Source organism: Lethenteron reissneri, chromosome 21 (genome assembly GCF_015708825.2).
Source record: "Lethenteron reissneri isolate LAM-NWPU_2019-01 chromosome 21, ASM1570882v1, whole genome shotgun sequence".
Lineage (NCBI taxonomy): Eukaryota > Metazoa > Chordata > Hyperoartia > Petromyzontiformes > Petromyzontidae > Lethenteron > Lethenteron reissneri.
In genome coordinates this window covers 19,517,900-19,534,080 of record NC_083799.1, presented here as the reverse complement: position 1 = coordinate 19,534,080, position 16,181 = coordinate 19,517,900, and the positions used below count along the sequence as shown (strand labels likewise).

Below are 16,181 nucleotides of genomic sequence, written 5' to 3'. Positions count from 1 at the left end.
AGAACCTTCTAGACCCTTCGGGCTGGTTCTCGGAGCTTCTCGACTGACTCCGCCCTTGACCCTTACCCCAGATATGCCCCTTCATAATAAGGCATTATGTAATGCAGCTATAACCGTAATTACCCTTACAGGCCAGCAGGTGTCACCCTGTCATTACACTAGTAATTAATTGGCATGTTCTGTTTATGTGTCGAAACTTACTAATTGGCTGTGGCAGGTGGTGACGGCTTTAACGACACAAATTTACACGATCTAGCCAAAAAAACTGTATTATGGATGATATTGGTCGCGAAAGCCAAAATGGCAAACTGATTCTCTTTTGACCTGTAAAAGGTTCAAATAAAATCCTGAAAAATGTTGTTCTCAATGTCTTAAAATGCCACACATTCCCTTCATAACACAGTGAGCAGCCAGTGTTAAATCAGCTTTAAAACTAATGCTTTAATTATTCGCTTTAATTAAACTAAATAAAATATATTTCCGTATATCCTCACTGCAATAAACCGATTTTAGGGCATGCTAATTGTTCGTTAAACAAAAGCCTATATGCGATTAAAGATACTTTTGCAACGAGCCCATAATTTTGACTGGTGTCTGATTAGTATAATTTATAAAGCTGATGAAATTTTAACAGATTGAGTTGATTAATGTGTTGATATTTGAAGCTACGTCTCAATCCTTGATCTTTATGAGCCTTTCACAATTAAACTACAAAGAGTGTGCCAATGTGTACTTAATACATTATTGTATACCCATACGTCCAACAGAGCATTCTCATTTTAGGTTATCTTCCCTGACAAGGTGAATACATTGATTAATTGCTTTCGTTATGTGGCATGTACCCTGCAATTGCTGCTAAATATTATATATACCAATATATTTTTCCTAAAAACGTTGAGGTGCAGTTCACACTTCACGAAAATTAACAGGAATTGTTATTGAGCACAAATAACGTGTAAAGTAGGGCACTACGTTATATGTTAAGGTGGGTACGTGTTAAATTTTTGCTCAGCCATATGGGTGTCGAAATTGAAGTAAAGATTGGAACATATTAGCATCTATCCGGTTCTGAGGACAGTTCCACCCTATTACACATTAGATTAGTTGCTGCAGAGGAGGGAATGGATGCATATCACAACTGAACGTTTTGATGATTTTAAAATGCAGACTGTTATAAGAAAGTGTATTCTCATACTGCAATTAAGTTTAATATAGCCTCATAAAAAGATGACGTGTTTCATTAGATTACAAAAATCGACGTGACCAAGACACATACCATTGTTGCATGTGACAGTGCTATAAGGTGGCCGAATTCCCAGAACCCAGGTTTATCTTTAGTGAAACATCAGTGATCACACGATGCACCCATATGTGATCTTAGTTGGTTTTATATGCTCAATAATTATGTTATAACTGTTTTGTGGTTTCCATTATTGCTGTTTCCATCTGTTGTATTAACTGGCATTCCGGCCGTGTGACTGCAGGAGGTTTTTCCATAGGATTATACTCTATTCGTAGTAGAATTGATGGAATTGTGTTAATCAAATAGTTGCTGGATCTAAGTGATGGTGCTATATATATGGGACGCTTTTGACAGTATTAAGATGTTTAAAAAAATCTTTACTCTTTCATAGATATAACTGCTCAGTCCGCGCTATTAATGCTTCGGCGTTTGCATCATCCTTGTGCTGTTCACCTTTTGACGGCCTTTGCTCTACAACTCCAATGAGACAAAGCCATAAAGGAGGCTGTCTCTGGTGTAGGCATTGAAACAATCAGTTTCAAGGACAAATATATACATTATTGAAGCATATATATTTGCATGCTTTACCACAGATTTGATGCCTTGTAATATGTGTCTATTTGGTAGTTTTAATATCTTAACACCTGTATTTTGCCATAAAGGGTAAAGCCTTTTTCATAGTGGTACAGTACTATGTTCAAATGTATGTATGTTAAACTTCTTCTGCACCGTACGTATCCTTAACCACGCTAATCTGAGGTGCGAATGCTTGCATAGCTTTGCAATGCACAAATTTGGAATTCAGCAACATATATGACTCACACAATAAGTGGCGATCTACCCTCAGTTTACAAAGTATTATGCTGTAGGGCACAAGGGAAATTAATGTTACAGTAGCTTAGGGGAACAACTAATTGGCCAATGGAAACTAAACATTACTGTGCATGTGTGTCAGTGCCATGCCATGCGTGCTTACAAAAGTCAAAATGAATCGGCAGCTTCAAAATCCATACTCTAGGTGTGCCTGGGTGCAAAGACCTTAATTATAATTTATCATCATCATCATCATCCGCATGGCCAATTCACCTCCACCTTTCAGGATGTAACAATCCATAATGTAAAAATCCACCTACCATCTGCATACAAACTGAGTTCATCGCTCCATTTCCTCAGTGGACGTACTCTTGGACATATTAAATTCCTTGTCTGCCACGCTATTATTATTCTTGACCATTGCCCATAACCCTTTCTAGTTACATGTCCTGCCCAAGCCCAATTTTCCTATCAGTTTGAACTATGTCATTAACCCAAATATATTATCTAACCCATGTGTTACTCTTTCTGCCTCAATGTAATCCCAAGCTTGCTTGTTTGTCACTTTTCACTTTTATTCTATATTTCACATTATGGTTGTATGAATGTTTCATTTTCCAACAGTGTAAATCAGTAACTGCAGAAAATAACTATTATTTTGCACTTGAAGATCCAGCTGGCAGACACTGTAGACGAAACAGTCCTACATAAGCAGTTCATGTTTTATAAAGTCTACAAAAGCAGATTACAGATTGCAGCCCTATGCATTGATTAAATTCCCACTGTTGGATTAACCATGTGCCCTAACTAAAATGTGCTACATATAATAAAAGGGTTCCTATGATGAACGGAGTGCTTTAATAATGACAACAACGAATGTAAATCTGTTACAAAACGGGCAAATCCTTTTTGTCCAACACTGATATTTAAAAACCAAACGCGATAGTTCTCGGTAAGCAGTGGTGCATAAGCACAAAATAAAAAAACGCAACACATTCATCAATAACTTTGCCTTCAGAGGAAAAATAAAACATGACTGCATATGTAATAATAATAGGCACTTTTTGGGTGAATTCATAGCAGTGGTGCAATGAAGGACCATTTCCTCACAAGTTGCCAATTACAGTATTATTTGGATTATAAGATACACTATACCCCCTTTCCCCGCCCCCTGTATTTTACAGCAAATTAACCTCATGGCAGGACCCTGGTGTCCCGAATAAACGGAAGTAAAAATCGCAATTAATTATTTATTTTTGCCGATTCCGTCCCACCGCGCACATAAACGCCGCGACCCACCTGGCGCAGATCATTCTGTTGTCGTGTCGTCCAAGCGCAGCGAGGAAGAATGCGCAGAAGAGCTGAACAAGCGAATGCTCTCCATGCTCGGGTATGGGCAGGATCATAAGTCTTATCCAAAGCTGCTCAAACTGCCTACACGACTTAAGTCCTTTATGTGTCATAACGGTATAAATAATACAGTGAAACTGCTCTCTTATCTTCATTATTATTTGTGACCTACCAATGTCTGCAGCCAGGCTCAATCGATGACAATCCTATTACCTGCAGATATTTATCAGACGAGATGCGTTACACCGTTAATTCCTCCTTTTTGATAATACTTCTCTTGTCCGTATGCATCTGTGCAGATACATTTTTTTTGCGGTTAAGCCATAGACCCAACATACCTCTCGTATCAGTGCGGATAAGAGGAGCGGCGACCCACTACGCTGTAGAGTAACATTGGTATAAACGCTTGTAACAATATGAACAGCGCATTGAAAACGTGTACTATTTTATGTACTGTTTACAAAGTGTGTTCACAGATCCACACTGAGAAACACGATGATTGACAGAGGAGTGTTAAGATTTTTGTTCGATAGTGTATTTAAATAGAGGTACTGCAGGTAAGTAGTTTTCAGTTATAAAGGCATAGTTTAACAAGACAACCCTTGTCACCATCCTTCAAACCCATTGGTGAAATAGAGCAAAGTTTTTGTTTACATTATAATATGTTTATACGATAGCCGGGGGCTTATGGGACCCCGGGGTCCCGCCATAAGGTTGAAATGTCGGGTGGGCGTCTAATAACAATCCATTGTGTGTGTGTGTGTGACCAGATTTGTACCTTGACACGAGACACACGGTGGGGGGGGGGGGGGGTCTTACTTCCTTTTAACGTCGAGAATACCATGCCGACCAACGTATATCGTTTTTGTGGCAGTGCTATTGACGAAAGTGTTGAGGTCTAATTGATGATTTAAGTGAAAGAAGGAGGGATCTACTTTACCAGATATGCGACGTCAATTGTTATGCAAATACGGGGCATTTCTATGGCTTGATATTTGCTGTTTTTATTATTATATATATAGATGTTAAGAAATGCCATACCATATATTTCCCGTAAGTTTATTTAAAATTCATACACTGGGTTACCCCAGGAAGTCACTCCTTTGAAAGCGTTCCAAGTGGTGACACACTACCCGTGGCAGCTACTCGCCGCCAGTTAAAGAGCATCTCATGGGTAAATCTCGTAGTCTGCAACACCCGGGGCTGGAAAACACAAATACATCACCACCAACTCCTCCTCTTCAAAACCCCCACATCCACGTGGGAACACAAGGCCGAGTGCGAGGTACATGACGGTAACAATGAATGCACACGGTAGTTAAGCCTCATTACATCAAGCCCCGAGGAGGAGCGGTGGCACAGTGATTCACGCACTGGTGCTATTCACCCGGCAACCCGCACTCACCAGCGCTGTGAAGCACTGATCGACACGGCGTGGGATTAAGACCATCATACAGCAGTTGATTGCCCATGGCGCTCAGTATGTGCATTAGTATAGCAAACCCAGCCTTTATTGTGCTATACTGGGATGTGATGTTATGCTGAAATGCATACACGAATACCGCAGTATCACCATGGGTACATTTAAGATGGGTCACGGTCGAGTGCCAATGCAGCAACGCAAAGGAGCCAGGTTTAGTCGTTGTTCAGGCACCGCGGTGGCAAGATGTGAGCTACCTCTCTTGGTATACAGATTAGTCGTGGGTTCGATCCCGACCCTGAAGGTTGCTGTTTTTCCCTCCAATTTCGAATCAACGTGTGTTTAGCGTATTTGGCTGCAATATATTGCCACATGGTAAGCCACTTCATTGGGCTATCATTTGTGGCCAGGTCGCTTCTGAAAAGAGCTTAATATGTCAGTTGACCTTACCTGGTAAAATAAAGTAAAAAGTTTAGTTTTTAGTTTAGGGTGGACAAGTCCAGTAGAGGGCGCAGAAGTCAAGACATCGATTAGAGAACAAGTGCAGGTCAGCTGCCTTTTCGGTACACCTTGAACTTTATTCGAAGTAAAAAATACTTTATGAGCTGTTACTGGGGGTAAAAGGCACAGTGATTAAAGTAACCATGCATTAACGTGCAGTCCTTGGAAACATACGGCTACTAAATAGCCTTACTCCATAAAGCTAGCCCAACACTTTACAGATAATAGACACTCCTACAATAATGCTCAATTGAGCCGTTGTGGAGAATATGAGTAACAGTTTTAGAAAACGTTTATAAAAAGATCAATATTTGACCGAAAAGGCGACTCGTTACGAAAGAGGCAACAGACAATTATAGCACGATTTTGGACTTAAAACTAAAACGAAACCAGTGCAAACGACCAATCAAGGTCCTCATCCCACATCTTTTGACATCTAATCAAATTGTACTTGCCCGAAACGTTAGCTTAATTTAACATTTCAGTTAAAATCCAGTGCCAGTCTTAGTACAATTATGTTTCAGTAAAAATGAGTGACCCGAGTCGCTGAAACGGTCCGGAGATCTTACAGTAAGTTTCGTGTAGTAGCTTCAACAAACCAATCTTTCTCACTCCTTTCATTGAGAATTCTGGATCGATATTAAGAACAAATATATATAAAACAAAACTGCAGTTTACTGTTCGCAACACGACACCCTGTCCATGCATGCGTCATAACGGCAAACATAGTTTCGATAGCGATTGTTTAACATTTTTTTCCGTGTGGTTTCCTCTAAAAGGGCAAACCCCATGGAAGGGGGAATTCGAAATCGTCCCGCCCCACGTGGCTGGGGGGTTGGGGGCGCCCTGCGGGCGCCGGGGGCTGCCCTAGGGGCTGAGTCGCTACTCCTGGGATCAGGGATCGGTCGCTCCGCTCGCAAACTCCGCCTGCAGCAGCTACTGCTGCTGCTCCTGCTGCTGCTATGGCTGCTGCTGTCAGGCCATGCGTGTCAAACATGTAGTCGAGACGCGGCCTGCCAGCCACTCCGGGAGATCCACCGCGACCTCTCGGCACACGCTGTTGTAACAAACTCTCCTTGTGAGTACAACACACACTCACCACCGCTCCGTCTGCGCGCGTGGCCTGTCCTGTGTATTGTCGTAAAGGCATTAGTTACAATGTACTTGCTAAGCGTGGAGCGAGGCGCGGCACGCATGCGACTGAACACGTGAACATTGGCCAAGCGTCTAAGGAGCGCAGAGAGTTAAGATGACAACGTATTCCCGGCGTCGAGCGCTGCACCGATGGGGGAGTGGTTTCGTGGCAATGCAGGTGGACTAACCGGGGTCCCCGTGACACCTGTCGTCTATTGAGCCCTCCACCTGTCCCCACCTCTGACCGCCCCCTCCTCCCCAAAGTCGCAGGTGTTCTCCACTAAGAAGGCATCGCCTAGTCCCTCACTCCGAAAGCCCTTCGCCCCCCTCCCCCCAAACGCGTACAGGTGAGCGCCGGAGAGTGGTGGTGCAGCACAGGTAGACAAGGGCCGGCGCTACAGCTCCCAGCGATTGCGACGTAGCAGGGGGAGGAGGGGGGTCATACGGCATTGCATGGTGTAACGCTGTTGATGTGGAGTCCTCAAAAGCAGACCATTCCTTCACGCTGTTGTTGTAGTTGACGCGGTGCGTACTCGTTGAATATTTTTTCCTGTTAAAGACTTTTAGCGAAGAGGATCCTTGCCTTGGGATTCCTGGGCCAAATCACGAAGTGTGCTCGTGCATGCGTAGTGTACAAATGTACACGTACTGGTTAGTGTAACGCGCACAATACTGCTCTGCGGTGTGTGCAAATGGGCAGCTCCGTGTAAGATGTACGGTATGCGCAAATACCGTACGCACATATATGCAATACACCGTATATTTGGAAGTTAGGTAGAAATGTCAAATTTGCGAATATAAAGTTGTTTTACATTATCCTTCAATGCACTGTGTATCACATTCTGTCCACGTTTAAATGCACAAATAAGTGCAATGTACTCTAACAGTGGTAGCGGTCATATTGTATATTTACTAAGGGTACAATTATTGTAGAGCATACACAGTACCGTGTATTAGTCTTCAGACATATGACAACTTGTGTAGGCTGGACTGCAACACGTGTACTGCCGTATATACGCCAGCGCAGTGCTGAATATTGGAAAGAAATTGTCAAAATGTGTTCTGCTAAAGCCGCAGTAACATCAAAAGGCGCACGTGTTTTCCAAAGCTGCACAAAATGTTACGAGAAACGCTTTCACTGCGAATCAGTGCACATTCCCTCCTGGACGCTTCTCCCAAATCACTTACAAACCTCGTTCAATGAGCAACTCCGTGTTTATTACAACGTCAATTGTGCAGCCGATGCTCCGCAAACCGTAATTTCTAATAGAGTAGGCGTTCTTGGTGTAATCATATTGCCGTCGTTAACTTTAGAAAGTGAATGGAGCCGTGTATACTCTACCTGGCTTCGCAGTGCTGCTCTACATATCGACCCCCCCGCCGCTCTCCCCCATCACTTGGGAGCGAACAAAAATAACCTCGACTTTGTTTGTCTTTCCGAAATAGCTAAACAATTGTGATCGATGAAATATACGTGTCCGTGTGGTTTGCGTTACTTCTATATGCGGTATTCTTGTGGGTAAGTGAGGTTGCGTTATCGGAAAACAATCGTGATGGTTTGGATAAATAATGTGCTGCGTTTAAGGTGTCTCCGGCTCTTCTCGCCGTATTATACAGGATTACAATCCCCAAATACCTCGAGAGCATGGGCCAAACTTAACTTGACAAATGGTCAACGCTTAGAAAACGCTGAATAATTACGAATTGCAATTTAATGTAATAATGTGTGATTTGGGGGCTAGTTGCACTGTGCATACGTTTACGCGAGTAATTGCTGATGTTTAGCAAAAACGCATTGTTTTCTCGTGAATATTTTGTTAAGCTCTTCAAACCCACGTCCCCAGTGGCAGAGTGTGATAATTTGTTTTCTTTGATGGTGCTGTAGCTTTTGTGAGTGAGTGCCCCGTCAATAGAGATTACATGAAATGCAAGGGGGCTGTGGGACAACTAAGTCGCATCACCCCCCCCGCCTCCAAAGAAACCGTGGTAGTGTAGATAGCAAGGTGGTTTATTATGCAACTGAGATGCGTCGATGAGTATAAATTAATGCAAATAAGACACGGGGGAGCAAAATAGGAAAACAATGGTCGGGTTACTTGCTTCCGGGGTTGTAAGGCAAATGGAACGCAAATGCACGAATTTTTTTCGTGGCAAAAAAGGGATTACAGCAGTGTCTTTGTTGTACATACATAGACTTTTCCCTCCCGCCCCCCCCCCCCCCCGTCAAATGTGAGTTAATTAAATTTCAAAAGGTAGCTACATGTATTTTCTTTCTCTCTCTCCTAAAATATGCGCATTTAATTTTCTCGTGTGACCTTTTTGAAAAACATTTGCACGTGGAAAGTGGCTTGATTAGGTGCCAACATCAACACGAGTATTAGTCTCGTTATTTCCATGGCTAAAGAAGTGAAAGCAAGAAGTAAAAAATAAACCGCATTGTCCATTAATTCAGAAATTACGAAGCACCGTCATTTGACACTCACGAGTACTGTAGGGAAATGTAACCTACCTTTTTACTAATTGCACCCACTTGATAAACTATGGTGAAATAACATAGTGCTATATTTAACTATTGTTTCACTGGTTTAGGCGTAGCTGATAATAACTTAAAGGAAGCACATGAAAGCGCCATACACTTCAATACTTACACAATATTTTTAAGAATGTATCGTCCTCCGTGTCAATCCACTGCTAGATGAAAACCTCCCCCATGCCCTTGTCAGTCATGGGGTTGTTTGGCCATACTGCACCCAACTGATCAGTGCAGGTTGGTGAACATTGGGGACCGGTTGAGACAACACTCACTTCCAATTTTATTTTTGTTTGAAATGGAGCCGAGGTGAACTGGGTTCATAGTGTAGGGCACTAGCCACTAATCCACGACTCCCAAACTAATTTAACAAAAATTTTTTATATCTATTTTACAAATGGCCAATTGGCCATTTGTATTTTTGGTAAAAAATACAGATTAAAGTCGTGAAAAAAGTTTAAAATAACTCAATGCTGCACACCATGCTGTTATTAAAAAAAATGTGTAACAGAATATTTTAATAGTATCGCAATGTGCCTAAACATACATTGCTTCTACAGTGTGGTTAAAACTTGCTTGCCAAGCTGTGACAGTGGGTGAAGTTGAATCAGTATCTGAATATTATAAGGTCTTCAACATGTTGCAAATGATAAAAACTAAATTTAGTTTAAATATAAAAAAAATCCCCATTACTGTTGCCCGATTATGAGCTACAAGATTTTTGCAGCCAGGTCCAAAGTGCAAATGCGGTTCGGCAGGCAGGGTTTAATGCTGGGGCGAGTTGCATATGTAATAAATTGCTTTTTTTCTGAAGCCTCGTTCTGCCGGGCTGTATCTCTGACATTCCTGCTGGCAGACAATGACAGGAGTTAATGGTGAACGATGTAAATTGCGGCGATGGGCCCTCTGTTGCGCCTAGCTTCATTCGGGCCCCGCTGATTGTACAACTGGCAGGCGGCTGACTCCTCGCCTCTCGCCTGCTTGTTCTGGAAATTACACGCTACATAACTGCAGATTAAGGAGCGAGCGAAATGGCATAATTTTAATTTTACACGGCGACCCCGGGGCCATTTAATTTTCCATTTAATTTTTCTCGCCCTTTGTTTGCCTTCGCGCGGTCATTATGGCGGCAAGATTTTTACAAAGCGTTTTAAACTTTGCATACCCGTGGCGGTAATTAAATTTCTGGAAATGACTGCGCGCTTCCTGTGAATGCTTGGCTGTCAGCTCAATGGCAGGCGGGTGGTGTGTTAGGAACATGCAAGAGACGCACACAGTGGTTCCGTGCAGATAGAGATCCCAGCCAGCCCGCTGCCCCACGCAGTCTGGCCCCCACGCCTAAGAGTGATGCTGTTTACCTGGGGATTTCTTGCAGAACCCTGGATGGAGATGGACGCAGAGGGCTCCCTTGACCATATGCGCAACTCAGGTGAGTTTAGAGCTTTAGATATGAGTGATTTGTTACTCAGTGCCAACACAGCCTCAGATTGGAGTATAATTCAATGTACTTCTCCTAAGGGCTAGCTAAAGTGTAAAATGAAAACATGATTTAGGCATCGCTAGACCGCAAGAAAATGTGTGCGATCTATTTCACGTGTCATCTTAAAAGGCTTGAATTTGACCAACTTGACAAGTTTCATTTGACATCCAGATTTTGAGAAGGTATGTTGAAACTGCCATGCTGCATAACACTAACAGGTATCAACTGCTGAGCTGTTTTCTCTTCATCTGTTGAAGTGCATTACAGTCAAAAGAAAGATTTATTTTAAAGTGAAAACTTTACATTTGAATTTATGTCGAACGAAGGTAACAAATTAAGTTAAATTCATAGTTATATGTTCGGATGAGACTGTACAAATATTGCATGTCTCTATGAATGGAGTGGGATATGGTGTATGGTTCTAAGAAATGGTCATAATGGGACGTTTAAGTGTCCCATGGCAGTGACATGAGTAAAGTGAGAAAGATCTCTGAACGTATATTAAAGGAACGCAGTATGTCAAATAGCATTTTTTGATGTTTTTTCAGGTCGTTTTGACCTATGTCCAAACATACGGTACACGTTTGAAATAATAACGCTCAGGAAAAGTACAATTCATCATGTTTTACATTAGTACTGAACTGTCATCATAACATTGGTTATAAGAAATAATATAAATACTTGGTGGTTTTTGTAAGTACAGTATTGATATGGCAAAGGCTCATACCAATACGGAAATCATTTATCTTTACTTAGCTGTTTTTATATTGGTGTTTTGTATGATAACTTTAATATTTTCTGCACACCTTAATGATGCTCCGAAATACATTAATGCTAACATCTTTTTTTAACCTTTTAACTTGTGTTGACGATCGGAAAATATAAGTTGTGTTTGTTATGTTTCCTCATAGCGCTGTCACAATCAAGTACATGCTTCAGGAAACAATATTCAAAACTCTCACGATTACTTTCCCAAAGTCTGCATAGTAGTAGTGCAGCAGCAACGGTGGTAGTAGTAGTAGGTAATATCAGTAAATAATATAGCTCTTCAGGACTGAAACTCATAAACATTTGTTTTAAGAAGGCTCAAGCCTCCACGTAGTAGCCGCCTGCCATGTGGTCTGACGCACGCCGGCACTGCCACCAAGAAGCTCTGTGCCCAATCGCTTGGGTGAGGGGGGCAGCCCCCGGGGCAGCTGTAACCGGTACGTTTCAGGGAGTCCCACGTGAGTCACCGACTCTTCTTGGTAAATGTCGTGGCAAAAGTGTGTGTGTGTGCGCGAGCTTACTGTGTGGGAAGCTTTTTTCGTGGGATATTCAGAAGCTGGCCATTGGCGGTTTGCAAACGGTAGCATTTGGAGGGAAATTGAGCAATTATGAAAAACAAATACCGTACGTTAATGTCTCGCCATTTTGTGAGATATGCATGTCGTCGTAATAATGGTATTACAATATGTTGTAGAATAATGCTATCTTATTTCATAGGATTGTAAATGTCCTGTTATTTGTTAATTCCAAGTTCTATTCAGAAATTGGAAGTGCACTTATTTTGAAAAAGTTAAGAACAGTTATGTTCTTACCATCCACTGTTTATCTCAATAAAAATAGTTTTTCTTAGAATATCAAAGTGAGGCTAATGACCATAACACACATTGCATGAAATTAATGGTGTTAAAATTCGTGGGAAAAAAACATTCAAAGGGACTAAATATGTCACACTATGTATAAGGTTAAGTGTCTCTGTTATCGTTCATTTAAATTACATTGACAGACCAAACATAATTACTGCACTCATAAAACACTCTAATTAGGTTCAAATGTAGAACTTTGGATGCTTGTAAAAAAACATATTTTGAGAGTGTCAACCTCCTGGGAGCATCTGGTACAATTCAAATAATTTGATTGTGGCATTGTCTGAAATTACCTTTTTTTTTTTTTTAAATTGTACTCGGATCCAGCATATTATAGTCCTACTAGTTCATAAAGTCTTTTTTCGCCAGGCAAAGGTTTTCCATAAATAAAATAATTAACCTGATATGATTTTTTTCCAATTTGTATCTACGATCAGACACTAACAACTAATCCCAAAAAATGAAATTGTTGACGACTTGATTCAACTTCTTATATTTAAAGACGGACTCATGAAACTGCTCGATCTAAAAATTATGTTCTTTTTTAATTAAAAGAACAAAAATGTATGAACTTAATACTCTTAAGAGGGGAAGCTCCTAATTTTTTTACCATTTTCGTATTATTCAGATTTGAACATCATAAAGTGCATATTATTTCGTTCAAAATCACTCGAATTCTAAATATCTCAAAAACAATAGATAGAAAAATGGTTCTTGTTTTAATTTTATATGCTATTTAACGCTCTACCAAACACAAAAAAGACTTATACTATGAACGGTTTCTGAATGACACGCACAAACATGTTTATGGGGCACTTAAAATCGAGGTTTTGGGGCCTTTAAATGTAACTCGGTTTTTCATATTTGTGTCATTAAAGCTACCTAATTACCAAATGTCAGCTTTCTACCTTGTCGAGAAGTATCCAAAAGGTTTTTGAGACATATAGGTAAAGGTTTTTATTCATATAGATAGATATGTAAATATCTTTCAGATTCCTTAACAGCATACATTTTTGGTTTGCATTTGTATGGAAAAAAGATAGCTTCGTAAACTGAGTGCATCACAAATATGTTTGAAGGTATTTTTTTACGTGTTGGTATGAGTGACCTTAGAAGGCTGCCCCAATATTGAGTTATGTGGGAATGTGAAATGTCCCGCAGCACTACTTGCCTGATATGTTTTCTGTATCATACTAAGACTTCATGTCAATTTGAATGGACTCGATTTTTATGTAAATTTACCAGAAAATGTTAACGTTAGTGTCACTCGTGACAACATATATGCTGTCATTTAAGACATTGTTGCAGTTTGTTTTCTTTTTAGTGTAAATTATCTATATAGTACAGTAAATATGAGGCAGTGAACACATTTAGAAAACATAGTACTGGACTGCATTAAATCTATGCACAAATTACAACTGAAAATTTTGTTGAAAATGTATGTCTGTTGAAGTTCTTTCACACCATACGTAGCCAACGGTGCTAATCAGAGGTGCGGGGGGGGGGAGAACAACAAACGAAACACAACAGGCAGTTCTAAAGAAATTAGTTTTCAATCTAGATTGAAAAGTGCATAGCTCCAGTGGTTTCCTAATATCAGAAGGAAGAGTGTTCCAGACGGCCGCATGATTAATATAGCCTAACATTGAGTGAGTGTGATATGTTTTAGTGTTGTATATTGTTTACCTCGTTGCATAAGCCACTGTAAAAGGAGAATGTAAAAAAAAACAAATCTGCATTACCATTAGTGCACACAAAACAAACGAAACCCACATCATGACTATCATCATGTAGACTGCCTTGTAACAAAGTACATAGCAGATTAAACATTACTGGCAAGGGTCATTCTATTGCGCTTAAGAAGGGCCACCCGAAAACTATTACCTTTCGACATGTTCTGTTTCAGCATAAGGCAGCGTTAACAAGTGGCGTTGAGGTGCTTTCGGTTTTTGAAAAGGTAACAATTACACTTCAATTGTGTTAGGCATTCTGTATGTTCTTTGCTGGTAAGTTATAATGTTAAAAAAGTCACCCTTGTGAATTTTCATTTACTGCAGAGCACAGCACTGGAATGTCGGGGTGTGGGTGCTTTACAGTGGTCTAAAAACAATTTAACAAAACATCATTACAGTATTGTATCAGAACTTAAAATTGGCCTCCTCCGCCACATTTTCTAGATGTATCTGCCCAGCTCAGTGGAACATGACAGAAGCAAACAAGCCAGTTTGATCATTAGCTCACTACATTGAAATATGATATGCAGTAATTTAAGGAATTTTACAGTACATCCGAAGGTAAGACCTATGTGAAGGTGCAAAACTGGTTCAATCACATTTTACACTCTTGTACATTGCCCGTCACACCCAATGTCATCGGGATCCTTTGCTCCGAAGTGTGCATAGCCGTTCGCAGTTGAATTCAGTATTTTCAACGTTTTGTATGTACGTGTGTGTATAGACTATGAAAAAAACCAACGTTATAAAAGTGATTATTCTCCCCTCTAAACACCTCGTTTCAATGTTCATTAAATATCTATATGTGCAATTGTGTTGAGTGTTCTAAATGTATACATTTATTTCCAGGCAAAATGGAAAAAGGGTAGCTTGAATTGATTTTAACATTTGAGCTGTCAGTTGTTATCAGTTGAATGAAATGTTATTGTACTAGAGAGTGATTAACTGGTGTTTAGAGTGCTTGACCCATGGAAGCGCTGGCATTATTTTAATGCTTTACAGTTGTTAATTTCTCCGTGACTGTGAGCTCATTAATTGGAGGAGAGAAGGTGTAATACCAAAATACAACCTTAATATGTGATTTTCGGCTCTTTAAAATGTAATGTTAAATATAATTTAATATATATTAACCTTACATATGCTTCTAGTAAAACATACCTTCATCATATTTTTTACTTAAAACTTTCGTGACTGTAGGAATTCATATTCTATGATTATTTCGGTAAAGTCACGTAGATAGGAAAATAAAATAATAAAAATAAAGTTAATAAAAAATAATTAAATATCACGACGTTTCGATCGCAACACAAGCGGTCGTCATCAGGAACAGGGCTTTCCAATGATTGCTGAGTTTAAAACCGTCGTCTCGGTTGAAATTGTGTCTGTGTCTGCATATATGGATGGCTTCGTGAACGAATCTTTGTTGATAGCCAGTCGGCTGGCAAAGTACCATCGTCTTAGAGAAATCAATTTCACGTGAGCCAGCCGCATTAAAGTAATGATCAGCCATGGCAGAAGAATTGGTCCTGCCGTGTCTCAGGTCTGCCTTATGTTCACGAACACGGTCTGAGACATGTCGTTTAGTTTCACCCAATGCAACTGCTGCCGCAGATATAGCTTAGTTTGTAGACGCCGGGATATTGCATGTCAGGAATGTTGTTCTTCACAGATGGGATCAGGTCATGAATTTTATGCACTGTGTTAAATCAAGATTTTGAAAATATTTTTGGTTATCCCTGCTATGTAAGGTAAGGTGATGGTTTTGATTGGATCTTCAGATGGCCATCACCCCAACCGTCAGGAAGGAGCCCTGCTCCTGATGACGACCTCTTGTGTTGCGATCAGAACGTCATGATATTTTAATATGTTTCATTTTTTTTCCCTATCTACGTGACTTTACCGAAATAACCATAAAATATACCTTCATCATAGTTATTGTACATACAATTATAGTTGAGTATTCTATCGTGTACACAATTATCACTTGCATATGTATGATATCTAATACCTTCTACACAATTAGTGCGAATAACCTGTACGATTCATTCCTGGCAGGGTGATAAAATAATATTCTTCAGAGATTCCAAGATAAGTTAAAATTATAATTAAAAACTAATGTTGCAGTGTGCATTGGAATACAATTCAACAGTCTATTGGCACACTATCTTGTTTACGCTTCTATAAAAATGAAAAAGCCTCATTGATGTAAATATTATTTATTTCACTATATATTTTTTTTATCACAAGTGTAATGAGGAATGACTAAACTTGGCATCAGTATTCGCAAGTGTTATTATATACGCAATAAATACAGACATTTTGTGCACTTTTTGGAACAATACCTAG

At 40.1% G+C, this 16,181-nt stretch overlaps 1 protein-coding gene across 1 annotated transcript in view; it reads left to right on the top strand.

The window, feature by feature from the left end:
• Nucleotides 1-6,752: 6,752 nt before the first annotated feature.
• The window catches only part of LOC133345365 (zinc finger protein Helios-like), a 30,877-nt gene continuing 21,448 nt past the window's right edge, over nt 6,753-16,181 (top strand). Inside the window, 2 exon segments of the mRNA XM_061556059.1 lie at nt 6,753-6,808; nt 10,367-10,420. Coding sequence (XP_061412043.1) covers nt 10,375-10,420 — 46 coding nt within the window. The 5' untranslated portion in view covers nt 6,753-6,808; nt 10,367-10,374.